We start from the raw sequence: 16,849 nt of genomic DNA, 5'->3' as shown, positions 1-16,849 counted from the left end.
CACATAAATCACCTACTGCCTTGTGTGCTGCCACTACATTTATAAATGGACATATATTCTCTTTTCTTCTAAGCAAATACTTTGGAAGTTAGATATTTTATTACCAATAATAAACTCTATTTGCCAATACTATCTAGTCTCTCGACTTTTATTTGCAAATATCTTGAGCTTACTAGAACATCTCTGACACAATTCATTACAAGAAAAGCGCAAAAAAAAAACCAAACAAACATGGTGCAACACTACCCAAAGACAGCATAAGAGGCAATCAATTTTATTGACCATTACAATGCTAAACCATCATACAAACCACTGTGTGTTCAGACACTTGCTCAAACCAGAAATACAATAACTACATACATAAACTTTTATAAAGGTTCAATGAGAGTTTTTCCACATACATTTTATTATAGACACCCATTCTGGAGCATCTTTGAGGATCTCCAACGTCATCTTGAAACTACACTTAAGTGAATTCTGGTGTATAAAACTCCCTGATATTCTTATGGGATTAAGGTGGACCTGCATATTCCACGACAAATGATCTTCTCAGACCAAAGCTGCTCTTAACAGAACTCCTTCAACCTCTTCCTTATTTATTCAGTGCAATGTGGGAGATTTCTCTTTGACCCTTGCTAAATGCTGTATCTATCTTTGGCCACTGCTCTTCTTCACCCATAATTCAGTTTCCCTACAAAGATATTTCCTTCCCCCAGACTTTAAAGATTTTAAGGAATTTATTATCTTATCAAGAGCCTTAACCCACTTCTATGTGACTGGCACTCACTTTTGTTCTCTCAAAGTTCTCACATCTTTATTGGTTCTTTCACTTCTTCCTTTATGACCACTCCCTAATCAGAAGGACTATTTCATTTGTGATGTTTAGATCATATTAAAACTTACGTTTCCCTCCCCCCCAAGCAGTTCACTGCATCTCTGAAAAAAAAAAAACAAACCACAACGCAGTTCATCTTTTAGAATTATTTTCTTATCTACCCTGGCAAATTTGATTCTTAGGATTTTCTGTGACTAAAGATTTGATTTTGACTTCCTTCAACAATTGCATTAATTCTAACGGTGATACTAGTCTTCCTCATGCTTTCTGTTATTGCTTCTTGTAATTGTTGTCCCACTAAGTTTTATCCGAGAGCAACTGCTCCCGTTTGTTCCCTTTCTTTGTGCAGTCCTACTCTTTTGTCTTTCCATTCATGTTTGGAAGTTATCAACAGTTTTTGCAAACCTATTAACTTTGAATTCAAAGGAGACTATGCATTAAACCCTTCCTCAGTAAAATATGCTTTTTCTGTATAGCAGTTGTAGACTATCTTCCTTGTTTAAAGAATTCCAAGGTAGTGCTGCAGAAGCATACTTTTACAATTTGATATTGTACTCCCAAGCTACGGGACAACAATATGACACCTTCCAGAGAAGCTTTGCATTCTGATGACTTTCAGTAAAAATCATAATTTCCAGCAGAAGTCATAACTAAAACAGCCTGTTTCTTTAGCATGGTACTTAATCATGGCCTCATTTGCTTTATATACCTTTTTATTGACTTGTCATTTAACTGCCAATCTGAAAAGGCAGCAGACTGCTCATCATCCCTATACTCTGTATTGGCTTCAACAGTCTTAACAGGAGTCATGATTCACTTGAACTGCTTACATTGAACCTGCCTTCATCCAATATGTGTAAGGTACTTATTTCTTACAAAGCTGGAACAAATGCTTAACTCAAACATCTGCAGTGTTCTAACTCTATTAACACACTTCTCTGAAAATATGTCTTCGTAATTATGTACTTAAGCAACTTTTAATTTAAGATTTGAATCTTATAAGAAGATTGGCATCAATGTAATTACACATAAAGAAAGCAAAAATATTGTTCTATTTACCTTTCTTTGTCTTGTAGGGCCCTCCATTGGGGTGTATCTCTTGTAACGGGATGGATATTACCTTGGCTAGGCCAGCATTCATCATATATTGATAAAGACGTTTGAAAGTTCTCTCACAAAGACCCTAACACAAAGAGAAACGGCAAAAGGCATTGTGAGCCAAAACTCTGCTTTTCAGGAAGTCCATAGAATTACCTATTCATCTTCACAAAGAAACAAACATAAACATCAGTGGAAGACCAAGGAGTTCTCTAATTCAATGACCTTTGCTATCACAAGTCTCTGTTCTCTAGGTGATTAGCAAAGACATTCATACTGCCTGTTTTAAAACACAGTGTTTTGGGGTAGGATATCAAGGAAGGATCTTAAAAGCCCATTAGTGAATACACAGGCAGAGCTTCAGGGGCTTCTGCAGTATGTTCCATCCCTCCAGCTCTATCCTCCAAATAAGCAGCAGCAACCAGCTAGAAGTATTACACAACAGGATCTATTGACTGTATGTGGAAAAAAAGTTTGGTGCTGTGACAAAATTTTTCTAAAGCTGTGGATGGAATAGAACTCCTTGCTTAAAGCAAGCAATGACAGTAACTTGATCTAGAGCAATATGACAACGAGATTTTCTTCCCTTTTTTCTAATTCAATAAACTACCGGGTTTTTATGATCCTTCTTTTGATATCCTACCCCAAAATATGGTGCAACTTTAAAAAAAGAAGTATGAAGAAGTGCCTTTGATACTAATCAATTATATTCTATGTAAGACAGAATTTGAAAAAGAATAATGAATCTCACCAATTCTTCCCTCAAGTTTCCTAATGTTTCCATATGGTTTGAACGAGCACTTAGCATGCTTGAGAGCTTCTCCATCAGGATATCATATTTACTCCTCCTAATTGAGAAAAGAGAATATTTGACATTTCAGCATGCATATAACTTTGTAAGCACGAGTTGTACCTTTCTAAAATGTTAATTATTACAGAAGGCACACTGAAGCATTCTTAGATTGTTTTAGAACTTATAGCTTTCTTTTCCTTCTGTGAATAGCAGGTGAGAGAATTTGTCTCTAAGAGACCCCAAGTGAGGGAACATAAGCAAGTCCAAGCTGTTGCTTCATTGGAAATTCACAAGCGTGAGTTCTGACTGTAAACAAAAAGGGAAAACAAAAATGTATTAAAGATGTGTTTGAAGCGAGAACACTCAAAATTAACAGAATGATGTGAGCTACAATGAGAAGAGAGAGGCTCATAGCAGGCAGGTGACAGGCACTAGAATGCCCTATTGTTCGCACTTCCAAGAACAGTCCAGCATCTGGAAGAGGAGTTAATAAATAAATTGTGATTTTCTTTAAAGAAATCGAGACTATGAACTTCCAACATTGTAAAAGGCCACAGGCTACCCAGGAGATCTTTTAAACACCCCAGCGGCACATACCTATCAACATGAAAGCGAGTCAGAAGTAGAAGAATGGAGTGTTGCTGTGCTCCACTTGGTAGTCTTATCACATGAGACTGCATTGTTATGAGACCATTTCTGTCCAACACTCTTCGGTGATAATGAATTTTTCCAGCATCCACTCTGAAGAAAAGATAGCAAGATACGTATAAGCATTGGAGCTTCTGCAAACAAATACTAAGTATCCAGTATTTGAACAGCCTTCACCTAAATTACCCACAGTCTTGGTCGTACATTATGCTAATTTACAAAGTGACGATCTCAAAATTAAGAAGTACCAAAATTTAGATAGCCTGTGAAATTGATTAATTGTATAAAGTATTTTATATCACTCTGAATAAGGCAAAAGCTTTACAGAGAATAAGCAGAAAACACATGAGAGCAGCTATACAATATGAGACTGTTTGGAAGTTCAGTTTCAAGTGTTTCAGAACCATGGAAGAGAATTATACAATAGTGATATACAGTCTCCTAGGAAAAAGAAATTCTAAGCTATTCCCTTTTTTAAAAAAGAAGATTTCACGTCTTGATAAACAAGGCAGTTAAAACCAAGCTTTTCAGAGTAGCTCTTAAATAGGAGCTCAAAAGTAATTTTAGGCATATAACTTAAGGCATCATAACCTAGTTTTGTGTAAATGTAGGGAGACTGACTTACATACAATATTTGTGAAATTAAAAATAAAATACAGAACCCAATGCAGCATTTTGCAAAATACCATAGAAAGATGATTTTTATAACCTTCCTCTGAATTATGTGCTAAAAAACAAGCTTTAGGATTAAACGCATGAAAAATAATTTATTACTGGTATCACACAGAAGCATGATAAGACTCAGCAGTGATGTGATCATGCTTCTAGATACCTAATGAAAGTAGTGAACGTTCTCTCAATTTTTGATTTTCCTAGAACGTTAACTGTCTTTTACGACAGGGAACTTACAGTATGATCTAGATATTCGATCACTTCTTCCTTGAAACAGAGAACTCTGGTCACTGACTGATGATTTTAGCATTTTTTCTTAAAAAACTCCCTCCTATTTACAGCAACATCAAGCTCTAGTAAACGCTTAACCTTTCCAATTCTCTACAGTGTATTCAGTCCTCTGAGAACAGAAATACTTTAAACCCTGTGCATTGACCCAACAGACAATCTCTGGTTCCATGAGAAAATAGCAGGAAGTATAATAAGCTCTAGGAAGAGACCAGTACCCCCTGTAACACAAGCTCCAAGAGACAAATGTTCATGTTAGCAAGGATGAGACACTACCAAAAAAGATGAGTTTAATTGACACATAGGAATACAGAAACATGTAAGTAGTCAGTAGAAACTTATTCACTTCAATTTAATTTATATATCAAAATATAAACTTACTTAAAAACTCCACTGTGCAGATCCCTCTGAAGCTCTCCTTGCCACCTAGCACGACCTAAACGCTCCAAAATGCAGTAGGAGAAGTCAGGCAGTTTCAAGTCAGGATCCCCCTCCCAGCCTATCAAAGCTCTGTAACGCTGGTCTTGGGAGGCAACAATGACCAGTTTCTCTCCCCATCTAACAGAAAGGAAAAGAGCAAAAGTTTATTAGAGCCATAAAAAGAGAGCTGAATCACTTTTTCCCCCACAAGCATCCTATTTCCATAGATTTGCACAAACTTCGTTACAGGAGTATAGTTTTAAAATTAAGTTTAAAACCTTTTAATGCCAGGTAGCAGGATTTCACTCACTTTTCAACAGCTTCTGTGTAAGTATAACAAGGCTGCAGATCCTTCCTCCTCACTTGATCGGTGATATCCACTCTCTCCTTAAAATACCGGCAGGAACCCTGTATGCCATCTTTATTATCCAAAACCATGTGGACAGGGTAAATGTCATCCAGCGGCACCGGATCCCTTTTGGTTTCGAGTATTCCCGTCTCCAGGTCTATTTCTTCATACCTGCCATAAGAGCAGCCAGCGTTTACCCAAGCGAGGGGGAACCGAGGGCTCCTGCGGGAGCTCTGGGGGACGGTGCCCAGAGAGAAGGGGACAGTGGGGGGGGGGGGGGGGGGGGGGGGGGGCGGGCAGCGGGGCTGGAGGGGGACAGCGGGGCTGGAGGAGGCCGGCACCCCGCTCCGGGGTCTCCTCACCGGTCGTGCAGGCGGAGCGGCGGCCGCGCCCGCGGCAGGAGGTAGAAACTGACGGCGGGCTGGGCGCTGAGCGCGGCCCACAGGAGCTGCTGCGTGGCGGGCTCCAGCGGCAGCGGGAAGGGGGGCGAGCGGGTCCCCAGGCGGTGCCACAGCGCGCTCAGCGTGACGCCGTCGAGGCCCTCCAGGGCCACCTCGTCCAGCAGCACCCACAGCGCCTCCATGCTCCGCGCCGCCGCTTCCGGCACCCGGCGGCGCGACAGAAATGACGCCGCCACCCTGCGCCGGTAACCGGGGAAACGGAGAAACAGGGCTGCGGCCTAGCGCGGCCCGGTTCGGCTCCGTCTCGCCCAGGCTGTGCTCAGGCTCTGGCTCCGCGGGGCTGAGGGAGCGCGGGGCGGCCGCGCCTGGCTCCCTGCTGCGCCGCTCGACGAGGGGACGGAAGGAGCCGGTGGTGTTTGCGTGGCGGCGGGGGGCGAGCAGGGGACGGAGGGGTGGCGGGTGGCTGTTAGGGACAGAGTTGGCTGGAGGTGGTGAGCTTCAACTTGTCTCTGTGTAGGAGGACGCCCTGCCGCAGCCTGTAGCAGCAATTCTGGGCTGCTCAGTGGGAAAAGCTTGCGTTTCCTGAAAGGCGGGAGAGGTAAAACCTTTAATTAAACGCTTTACATGTATCCAGGCTCCCAAGTTTTAGATCTAACAGCCAGCACGAGCGATACCAGTTCAGGAAAACTCTCCCATAGCTGGGCCTCAGGTGTGGCCTTTGCAGTCTTTGCCTCGGCATCGCTCTGCTTGTCAGCTCTCAGATTAAAAACTCGCTGTAGCCTCTGCCTTCCCCTTTTAGTATTTTGAGGCTCTTCAGTAGATCGTGAAGGGCTCTGAAAAAGTAAATCAAGTAATGTTTCCTCTGTTGTTCAGGAAACTTACCTGTTACACTGACTGCATTATGCTCTGTTAAATGAGGAGCTTCTTTCAGTTTACAGCGTTCATGGCTACTGAGGGTGCAAAACCAGTAATAGTCTACAGTAAATCACTTCTCTTCTTAAGTGTGGCAATTCTACATTCATTTCAGCTTTATATTAAGGATATGGTGACTGACTTTGATGAAAAACATGATGACTATTTAGTATCCCTTCAGCAGAGAAACCGGTAAGAGACAAAATTATCACTATTGAGTATGTAATATCTGTTGTGTGCTATGTAATATTGCATCTAAAATCACTAGTGGTGAATATTAGTTTAAAAACTTGTTTGTTATGTGAAGCCTGGTTTGCTGTGTCTTAAAGCATTCCGGTAGTTCTCTTCCCTTTGTTTGCTAAGTCCTTATTTCTGGAGAAGACTGTGATATTTCTCCAGCATACCTTAAAATAGGATACAGCTTGGAGCTGACTGTCTTTGCCAGAGTAATGACTTGCTGCAAGTGGACTTCATAAGGGCTCGGCACAAAGGAGAGGCTCCTATTGGCATCCAGTAGCACTGAGCTGGCCAAATTGAAGGCTGTGTGCTCTGAGAGCAGCCAGGGATCTGGGGGTTACTGACCTGGGGTGACCTTAACACCTTCGGTCGGGGAACAGGACTTGGGCATAGTAAAAACTTTGAGGCAGACCCTGTTAGGCAGGGTAAGCAGACTTGTGAAGCACTGCTCCCCGGGGTGGGATTGGTTGCCCATTACTGAGTAAAATTTCAAAACATGCAGAATGCTTCGAGCTCCAGTGCAAGAGGGATGTAGCTTTTGACCTGGGTGAACAAATCTCCGGGTGGTTTAGCGCTTGAGCTGCTTGTGAACGTTACCCAGCGGGATGGAGAAGTGTTTTTGGAGCAGCTGATGGAGAGGCAATGGCCCATAATGGCCTGAACCTGCCAATTTCACAAATGAAAACCTGCATGAAGGGACAAAATTTGGCATTTGTTAGAGATATATAAGCAAATTGCTGAATTGTTTGTGTAGGCACAAGGCCTGATGTTTGTAATATGTCCTCAGATTGTTAGGATACTAGCTCCAATAATAAAGTCTGCTGGACATAGGGTGGTGTGTGTATTAGATACATGTTCAGACTCTGCTCGTGTTAACCCCTCTAGCCTCATCTGCTGTGACAATGCAGAAAACCTGGTTCTTGCATATCAGGAAACTCAGTTTTTATTTTTAGCATTTGTAAACACATGTTGGAATGTGCGACTTCTAATGAGAATGGTGGATGACCAAGAATTCTTAACATGAGTTAGGAATACTCAGTCAGAAGGTTATGTTTTTGTGGTTAGGATGTTGCATTAGGCCAAGGGGAAAGAGGGTTATGTCAACCTTGTTTTTTTTCACAGAGAGAACCTGGAAAAACACACACACACACACACACACACACACACACACACAAAAAAAAAACAACACAGTTCTATCAGCTGACTTCTTTGAATAGATGTCTTTACAGGCAGGTGTCATCTCTGGCCTTGGAGATGACTGGATTCTCAGTCAGTGACTGAGAATAGTGAAGACTGAGAAAGAAAGTAATAGTTACATCTTATGATGAATGCATGTTTATTATAACAGAAAAGAATATGTTCTTGGCCCAGAGTGATGCTCTGCTGACAGTGTCTGTGTCTTTATCCAAAAGGAGGGGAGGAATCTTTTGCTGTAGAGAACCTAACTCCAGGGCTTGATTCTAGCTCCTCTGACCTGATCGTACTGAAATGTATGGTTCTGTTGCATCTTTCTCTGCTGGAGTGGTGTTAATCAGAATGTTCAGAGCTATGAAATTTCAATCTCACATGCATTTTACAGATTCTTCTGAACTCCTGTGTTATAAGCCAGTTGCATTGCAACTGTTGACTTATTTTGGCAGAAAACAAAACCAACAAAAAAAATCCACCCTCCACAACAAATTGTAAGGTTTGCACACAGCAGATTTAGAGAACTTAGTAAATTTTCAGTACTGCTGACATACTCATTGCAGTGTTTACTTATTAATGCAGAATTATTTCACCAAATTGCTAATTCTTAAAATATAGTGTCATTTTGGTAGCAGAAAGTAGTTCAAAAATTCAAAACTTCTCAGTAGCAGTGTCAGTCTATGCATAGTTATGAATATTTGTAACTTGTGTTATTTAAAAACTTGTGTGGATTTCTATCATAATATACTTATAGACGTTTAACTTACTATAAGTTCATCTTCTCTACACTTCTTAAAAAAATCAAAGCAAAACAAACAAACAAACACTAGATTTAATTTTTTTAAAGTTTTAATGAGTTTAAAGTTCTGGTATCGCTAACTACACTATTGACTTGGGGTTTTCCCCCTCAAGTTTTGAAACAAAAATAGTACTTTCTCTTTTTTTTTTCCTTGAAAAGAGCTCAACCTTTTTAATATTTCTAAAATTCTAAACAAAACTCTCTCAAGTTCTCAAGAAGAAAATTTCAGTAGAAAAAATGCCAAATGGAAAAAAAATGATGTGGAATGATAAACAGCATAGAAAAATCTAAGAAGTGAAACACTTGGTTGAACTGTGTCACAGGGTGTCAGTACTTATACAAGCATTAAAGAACAGGAACGGGTGCTGGAAGCTGTATTCTGAAATTGTTACTTGAGCTACAAACTTTTTTTTTATTATTATTTTTGTGACACTGTGCCTTTGTATCTATTGCCAGTATGATCATCTGTATGTGTACTGTATAGGGATGAGTTATTATCCTTTCTACTTCAGGCTACTGAGGCATTTAAAAAGAAAGGATCCTACACAAATCAAACTGGAACAGTTAGAGCAAGGATTTTCTCTGTATATGAATGGAGCTAATTCAGAGCTGAGAAATTACCACAAAAAATTCAACTCGCATGGCTACCTCAAAAATGAGACACAGACCTCCAGGACAAATGGTAAGTTACATCAGAGTTTTATGGAGGTTGCAGCCTCAAACTATTTTAAATATTTGCTCATCAGAGCTGTAATTCAGTCAGTGCAGTTACCTGTCAGGCTGTGCGAGTGAGGTAGCTGTGTTCAAGCATAGTGGAATGAAATTCCGCGGTGCTCTTTCATCAGAGTACTTATTAAGCCAGTTGAATGTTACAAGGGGTCTCTGCAACACCCTATCAATTGCTCAGCTGATCCCTAATTAATTCCAATGTTTAATTTCCCCATCTCTCCACTTGTTAAAGTTATAACTAAAACTAGAAGATTAGAAATGTATATAAATTGCAGTGTAAAATAATTATATACCTTTGTCTGATACATAGCACCGTTCATAAGTTTTAAGATATGATGGACTTCAGTATTGTCTGGTTTCCTGCAGACAAATGGCATTTGATTAGAGAGACTATAATCAAATTATATACTTAAATTTTGTTTGAGTTATCATAGTCCTCTTAAAAAGAGAGCTAATATTTACTTAAATATTTGAAGTAAAGAAAATTTGCCATTTTCTTCCTGTGGTTAGCTGGCTTTATTTGAAATGTGAAATTTTATTTCTCGTTTAAGTCAGTCTGTCATAGAGAGCAATGGAGTAGTAGGAATAATTTTGCATGCATTAAGTTATAAAGAGGGAGCTTAGTGGCTTTCTAATCCATTTAGCTTAATGAAAATAAATGATTTCACTAAATCCCAATGTAAAGCAGTTTACCAGCCTTAGTCTGTTATCCTCATACTTGCAACCTGTCTCACAGAGTGTATCTTAATCTGTTGCTGTATAGGTAGTGTCTACTAAGCTTTTTTTCTTAAAAATGAAGACAAATATTTAAAAATAATGGTTAATATGAAAACTTATGACTGAAAGTTTATTAATCTCAACAGTACTCGAAGCTAAAACTTTTACTTTCAGTAAAAGTTCTAGCCATAACTCCAACCTCCATCTTTTTCTTTCTTTTTTTTTCCTCCCTTCTACACTGGTCCATGTTATTTGTTTTCAAGTTTAAGTGAGTTCAGGCTTGTTCTATCAGTCTGTTCTATTGTTTCTTGCAAGTCATACAGCATGGGGGTGGGGAATGAGGTAGTTACCTGTCTTCTCCCTTAGTTTCACTGTTTTCTATAAGAAAGTAAGAGATCGTGTGTGACAGTGCAAAAAGCTTCATGTTCTTGAATACTGGAAAAGAGGAAATTCTGTGCTTTTGTCATACTGGGATGATATACTTTCAGGTAGCTAGAGATGTGTAAACCAACATCTTTGACTGTTTGATTCAAAAGCTGTGTAGGACTGTTTTGGCAGTAGCTGTACCAGAACTTTGTCAAGAGAAGTTTTCTCTTCGAGTTCTGCTGTGCAGTTGCTATCTCTAAGCCTAACCAAGGTGTGTGTGTGTGTGTTTTGTTTCATTGTGGTTGCTTATTGCCCCTTGATTCAGTTCAGGTAGAATATTTAGCTTGTCTTTGGGATTTAAGGTACTTTTAAGGACTTCAGTGGCAGTCTGTGTTCCCTTCCTCAAATCCATCAATTTTGAGACAGTGGCACTATCTCTGTAAAAGACAACTCAGTGTTCTGCTGTTTCCTAGCTATCCAGTATTCTTAGTTTAAACACATGCAGCTGCAGTGGAAGATACCAACTAAATCATCCTGTCATTTTTCTTCTTCCATTTGATTTTACCACTAGAGTCCAATGTGGGCGTCATTGGTGATCTATATAAAATTCTTGCCTGGAGGTAGTATCTTAGCAATTCTGTAGTCTGTTTCATTTTTAGGCATTTCTTCTCAATGATTGAACATTATTTTACTCACAGAAATGATTTCTGGCTAAGATACAATGCTGAATTTTCTTCCCTATCCATCTCCAGTAAGAATTATTGCATCATTTATTACTTCTAGAACATCCATCTATCGGATTAGTCTTTTCTAAAAAATTAAGAATGTGTGATGCTTAATAGTACAGAAAGGACTCCACGCTTCCTGAAAGCATTGTCATAAATCTCTTTGGGCTATTTTCTTTCCCTGTGTTTCCTAGGAATAATTAATGATAATAGTGATTGACACACTTCTTATGCTTAGGCTTGATAAATGAATTAAAGTAGATGATGAGCTTATAATATGTACAGTAGGAAAGCTGGTCTCCACGTACACTGTCATTTATATGGGTATGTAATCCAGACAGTTTTACAACCAAGTCTGTACTTGCACTGAATGTTGATGTAGTCAAAGAGATGTCTTAAGGGCAGCGCGGGGTCTCCTTGTGTTATGACTAATATTTTAATGGTGTCCTACTCAGTCCTTGGCTACTAGAATAGGCACTGTTAGCTTGAGTCTCCAAAGATACTCCTACTAGGGAATGACAACAGTAGACCTATTTTGTGTGCTGAAACAGGTAATAGTTGGTATTCATATCCTATCCATCCCACAGGAAGAATGTTTTTGCCTCTGTTGCAAACATCACTTTAGTGTAGGTGGCTCGGTTGCATCATCTTCTGCTTGGGTTTAGAACTACTGTATTTTAGTGGCTTGGATTTGATCACAGGAATCCATCACAAAATACTCAATTCTGAGAACCAAATACTCAGCACTGGTGGCATGAGTCCTGCCCTGTCCCCTTTTCTTACTTATGCTTGTACCATACATGATGACCTGGGCAGTTGCTTAGAAGAAAATAAGGATTGCTTAGGAACTGAAAGGTGAAAGTGCTTCCAATTTTGTCCAAAGCAGTGACCAAATCAGACTATGCTTCTAGCATTGTAATCTCAGGACAGATCACCCTTGGTGCCTGAAGAGCCCCAAAGCAGTCAGCACCAATGCTGATGACTGCGAGGTATAGTTGGAGTTATGTAGTATTAGCCTAGTTATGTAGGATTAGCCTAATGGAGTAGCAGGAGCTATAGTTGGAAGCGATGTTTTTGCAAGACAAGATGTCAGGTATCTTATTTCCTCCCTGGAGCAATCCATTCTCTTTCCCCTCTGTCCTGTTTCAGGCCTCTGGGAGTGAATAAGATACTTTGTGTAGAGGCAACAGAACCAGCTTTTGTTCATCTTGCTCTGTAGTTTTATGATCACTCGAAATTGACCTAAGCCTGCCTTGTTGTACTAAGAATGGTACTACTTCTTGCTGTTCTCTCCTACATGCTTGTGCTAGCATTTGTACAATCGTGGACAACCAGAAAGTACAAGTGACTAAATTAAAAGTAATTTTGTTTTCTATTCTTCCTCAGTTAAAATTTGCTGATAAATTTCTGAACGGTTCACTGCACAGATGCAGTGTAGGGTTGTCCAACCCAAAAAAGAAAATGTGGCATTGAGAGTTGGGAATGAGCAACCTAATCTAATTTTGAAGTAAACCCTGCTTTGAATGAAAGGTTGGACTAGGTGACCTCTAGAGGTCCCTTCCAATGTAAATCTTCTCATGATTCTATGACCTTGGGAGGAATACTGCTTCTTTTATTGGTTGTGCCAGTTTCTGCTGGCTTAAGATGACCATTCAATTATGGCTTAAAGAAGAAAGGTTTTGCATCAGCTATTTTTCTCCACTGGAAAGAAATGGAAGCTGTAAATCTGTCTTGGACATAGGAAATGAGATGTCCTTATTTAGGATTGTATTGAGAGTGTTGATGATGTCCTTGCTCCGTTGAGGATGCTGATGCGACCTGCAAGATGCACATCTTTGTGTCTCAGTCAAAGCATCTCCTCAAAAATCCATTGCTGCGCTGAAAGTTGGGACTATTTCCAGTACAGGGACCTTTTGTTCTGCTTGACCATACACAGAATTTTCACCAAAGTTTTGACACCAACTCTCCCTCACCTTAGAAATGAAGGAAAATGATTATTTTTCCTTCGTGTCTGACTTGTACATGAAGAATGCTTCTCTGCACAGTAAGTTAAATGCCCAATACATTGTGTTTAATCTGCCAGTACCTCAGTATGTTGCCTTAGAGTAAATGTACATACAAAATCCCTTTGTAAACCCAGCATACCATCTGTTCTTCACTAGGGCCCTGTCTATCAAAGTCTGCCTTCAGCTTCACTTTACCATCTACCCAGCTAGGAGTTGGAATGGTGTGCACACCCATGCTAGAACAAATTTCTGTACTTCATATCAGTGAATGTGGGGCTGTGCATGCTGTTGTCCTAACATAGCTTTAAGCAATTTATTCTCTTGAGTATGTGTGAGGGTGATTATCCCCAAAGAGATTCAAAACTCTTGCTACTAGTACATAAGTAGCTAGTATTTGAAGTGGAATGCCTTTTCAGTTGTTAATATTATTCTCATATCAAAGATATATTCTTCTCCCCTCGTATGGGGGGAAAAGTAATGTCAAATAAAGTATGTATCCTCAAATATTGTATTTCTGCTTCCCATCTTCTAATTCTTCTTGGCAGCCCAGCTAAAAGCAAGTGAGTTGCAAGAACGCAGCAAACAGACTGCACCAAGCAAAATACAACGCAAAGGATGGCTTCAGGTAAGAAGCAGTTCGAAGTAATGTGTCTTTGAACTAATTCTTACATCACAATTTTGTGGGAAATTGGTTGCAATTAGTGGAGGGTTGGCAGTTTGTATGCTTTGAGATTCTCATAGAATCAGAAACTTGGTTTAGTCTGGATACTGGGTGACAACATGAAATGATACTCTAACCAGTTTTGTGTCTTCTTTGAAGCCTGAAGTGACAAATCTCATTGGTTTGGATTCAGTGACATCCTTTACAAGACACTTAGGTAGCCCTGACATGATTGGCTCGCTCTGACCTCAGCAGAACAGCTGTTCCTTGACATCTCTGATGGCATGCCTAGAGAGCTTCTAATGCAAAAGTTGGAGAAACTCATGTTGGAGATCCATCCTTGCCTGTCACTGCAGTTTGTCACCCTTGAATAGTATTAAGGGACACAGAGGTGTAATTTGTATATCTTGAGTCGTAGTTTGTGACAGATTCTTATAAATCAGAAGAGAGGAAAATACATACAAATAATAATACTCTGCTTATAAGAAATTTGGGGCCATTAGCTTCATAGTTGGTTCACTGAAGAAATCTCAGCAGTCTTTTTTTTTTCTTTTTGGCCTAAAGAAGGATCTGACTTAATTCATCCATTTTGAGAAAACAAATGTGAATTGTAAACAACTGATGCAGGTCACCCAAATATTTACCCTATTTAATTAGCAATTGCCTTGGGTGGATGTCCAGTCCATGCTTGAGTGACTGGTGATCAGGAGTCTGTGTCACTGAGGGTCAAGTGTTCACATCATGCAGGTTTCCTTTTCTTTCAGCAAATATCTTGCATTCAAATTTTAAGGCTGCATTACTTTCTGTATAGCCATTACTGCTTAGTCGAATGCACTTTCTCAGTCGTTGCTTCCCTCACTAGATTTCTGCTTACATACTGGCCTGTCAGACCTTGTTTACTAAATTTGCCAAATATGTGGCTAGTCATAACCTACATCATTCTATGTGCAAGAGCCAAATGAAGATGTTTTCTCCTCTAACTGGGTTGGGAAGTTAGGCAAATATAGAAAGCTGTACTACCAAACACTAGCTACCACTGGAGAGTGGATTAGAGTGATATCTCAAGCCTTGAATCCAATTGGGTGGGAGGATAGCAGATAGTAACTTAATGAACAAATGGAATTATTTAGCTAAGGAGATGTGCAACCCCACTGAGTAAGATGCAGATTGTGCTAGACAGCATGTTACTTTACCAGTAATTTCCACAGTGGTGAAATCGAGGGTTGTGGTCCTTTTTGCTCTTCATCCTTCTGTTAGATCCGGGACTCAACCATCTCATGGTCACTGAAGCCAAGGCTGTTGCTACTCTCACATCTCTGACCAGTTTTTACTTGATGATGAGTATAATTTCCAGCAGAGCAATTTGCTTGTTGGCTTCTCAGTCACGTGTGCTGAGAAGCTGTCATTGATGCATTCTGGAATCTCCTAGATGTCTTGAGCCCCACTGTGTTGTCCCTCCAACAGATACCAGGTTGGTTCCCCATGAGGATCAAGGCCTTGAGACTTGAGAAGTCTTCCACTTTTTTTTTTGAAAAAGGCATCGTCTACTTCCTCATCAGAATATCTGTAACAGATACCCACTGGAACAGCACCCATTCTGGTCTACTTTCTAATCTTCACTCAGAAGACTTGACTGTCTCCTGACCTAGGCACAGGTCCATGCATCCCAGCTGCTCTCTCGCTTAAAGGATGACTAGTCCTCACCTACTCAGCCTGTCCTTCTCAAAGAGCCTCTCTCCATGACAGCACTCGAGTTGTGGTGGGATATAGCTCATACATTTCTGTGACCCCGGTGACGTTGTAGCCTGTAACTAGACACACACTTGTAATTCTTTCTGTTTGTTCTCCATTAGCATAGAAACATTTCAGAGAGGCACTTATATGTGCAAATTCACCAGAGCAGGCTTGAGGGCTTTCCCCATGAGGTTATTCTGCCAGCTCTTCTGTACATGCCTGTGCTTTAAGTGATTCCACTTCAGCTGTTCTGTTGATTGCTATGTCTCTACTCTTATCATTTTTTTTTCACTTGGTGTGGTGAGAAAGTGAACCCCAATGGGCACTTGGGTTTGGTTCCAAATAAATGATGTGTGCTGGGTATGACCATGATGTGTACTCCAGGGATTGCAGCAGGTATCGAGTTTGACTGGGGCACTGTACATGTCAAACAATGATGCAAGGGCCCAAAGGTGAGCTGAGAGAGGACAGAAACCTTCCATGGAACAGAGGGGAAAAGGATTGCTTGATCTAAATATTGCTATGTAAAAGATGGTTATTCTTTTTGTACTGCTGATGGCACTAAAAATGTCTAATTTCTTTGCATGTTTCTTTTAACAGAAAACTGTGGAGATTAAAACAGAAAGGGGGACTAAACTCTGCGTTAAACCTCCTCTGGAATACTCTGATGATTTTGAACCTTATGAAAGCTTGAGCATGGAGAGAAATAGTGATGATCCTCTCCATTACTCTCAGGTACAATTAGCAGTTGCCTTCTATCGTTCGTGGTAGTGTCAATTGAAATGCAAGTGGGGCCAAGTATCAGTATTGACCAGAGTATGCAAACCCAGTATATAGTATTGACAGTAGACACTGTAGGATATAATATCGGATAAGGATTTCGGGATGTACTACCTATAATGTAGTATCTTAAGTTTGAAAGTCTGAATCCTCCTCTGTCCCTTCTGCAGGCTGGTAATGGCTGAAACTAGCTATGGCTGATTACTGTCCACAAGACATTTGTTCTGTTACCAGGCTACAACCAACAGATTGGCAGCCTGCAAATTTTGGGGAATCCATGTTAGGAGAAGCCTAATGTAATCCAGACTTGCTCTATCAAACTGAACTTAGTCTTAACACTGAACACTATTTAAAGAGCCTTAAGCTAAGCTTACATTTATAGAATGCTCATTTAGGGAACTAAATTACTTGATTTTGAAACAATAGTAAGAAATGAAATAATTACCTGCTCTTAACCATGTGGCACTTTAGCTCAACTTAAGTATCTGCTT

At 40.1% G+C, this 16,849-nt stretch overlaps 2 protein-coding genes across 7 annotated transcripts in view; one reads left to right on the top strand and one right to left on the bottom strand.

The window, feature by feature from the left end:
• The window catches only part of GTF3C1 (general transcription factor IIIC subunit 1), a 47,622-nt gene extending 41,885 nt beyond the window's left edge, over positions 1-5,737 (bottom strand). Inside the window, exons 1-6 of one of the 2 annotated variants that reach the window (XM_035549225.2) lie at positions 5,466-5,737; positions 5,065-5,274; positions 4,716-4,892; positions 3,324-3,467; positions 2,685-2,781; positions 1,895-2,018 (exon numbers count right to left, since the gene is read on the bottom strand). In XM_035549225.2, coding sequence (XP_035405118.1) covers positions 1,895-2,018; positions 2,685-2,781; positions 3,324-3,467; positions 4,716-4,892; positions 5,065-5,274; positions 5,466-5,686 — 973 coding nt within the window. In that variant the 5' untranslated portion in view covers positions 5,687-5,737. The remainder of the gene's footprint in view (positions 1-1,894; positions 2,019-2,684; positions 2,782-3,323; positions 3,468-4,715; positions 4,893-5,064; positions 5,275-5,465) is intronic. The other variant, XM_035549224.2, reaches the window with a different exon arrangement.
• An 8-nt stretch (positions 5,738-5,745) lies between these two features.
• The window catches only part of KATNIP (katanin interacting protein), a 70,619-nt gene continuing 59,515 nt past the window's right edge, over positions 5,746-16,849 (top strand). For 2 of the 5 annotated variants that reach the window (XR_004779025.2, XM_035549220.2), the window contains exons 1-4: positions 6,392-6,608; positions 9,153-9,322; positions 13,729-13,808; positions 16,179-16,313. Coding sequence is in view for 4 of the 5 variants with exons in the window: in XM_035549220.2 (XP_035405113.1) it covers positions 6,418-6,608; positions 9,153-9,322; positions 13,729-13,808; positions 16,179-16,313 (576 nt within the window). In the remaining variant the exon portion in view is untranslated. Of the gene's footprint in view, positions 6,103-6,391; positions 6,609-9,152; positions 9,323-13,728; positions 13,809-16,178; positions 16,314-16,849 lie in introns of those variants that run through there. The other 3 variants (XM_050713871.1, XM_035549222.2, XM_035549223.2) reach the window with 3 other exon arrangements.

Source organism: Cygnus atratus, chromosome 15 (genome assembly GCF_013377495.2).
Source record: "Cygnus atratus isolate AKBS03 ecotype Queensland, Australia chromosome 15, CAtr_DNAZoo_HiC_assembly, whole genome shotgun sequence".
Classification (NCBI taxonomy): Eukaryota; Metazoa; Chordata; class Aves; order Anseriformes; family Anatidae; genus Cygnus; species Cygnus atratus.
This window is presented reverse-complemented; position numbering and strand designations above follow the sequence as displayed.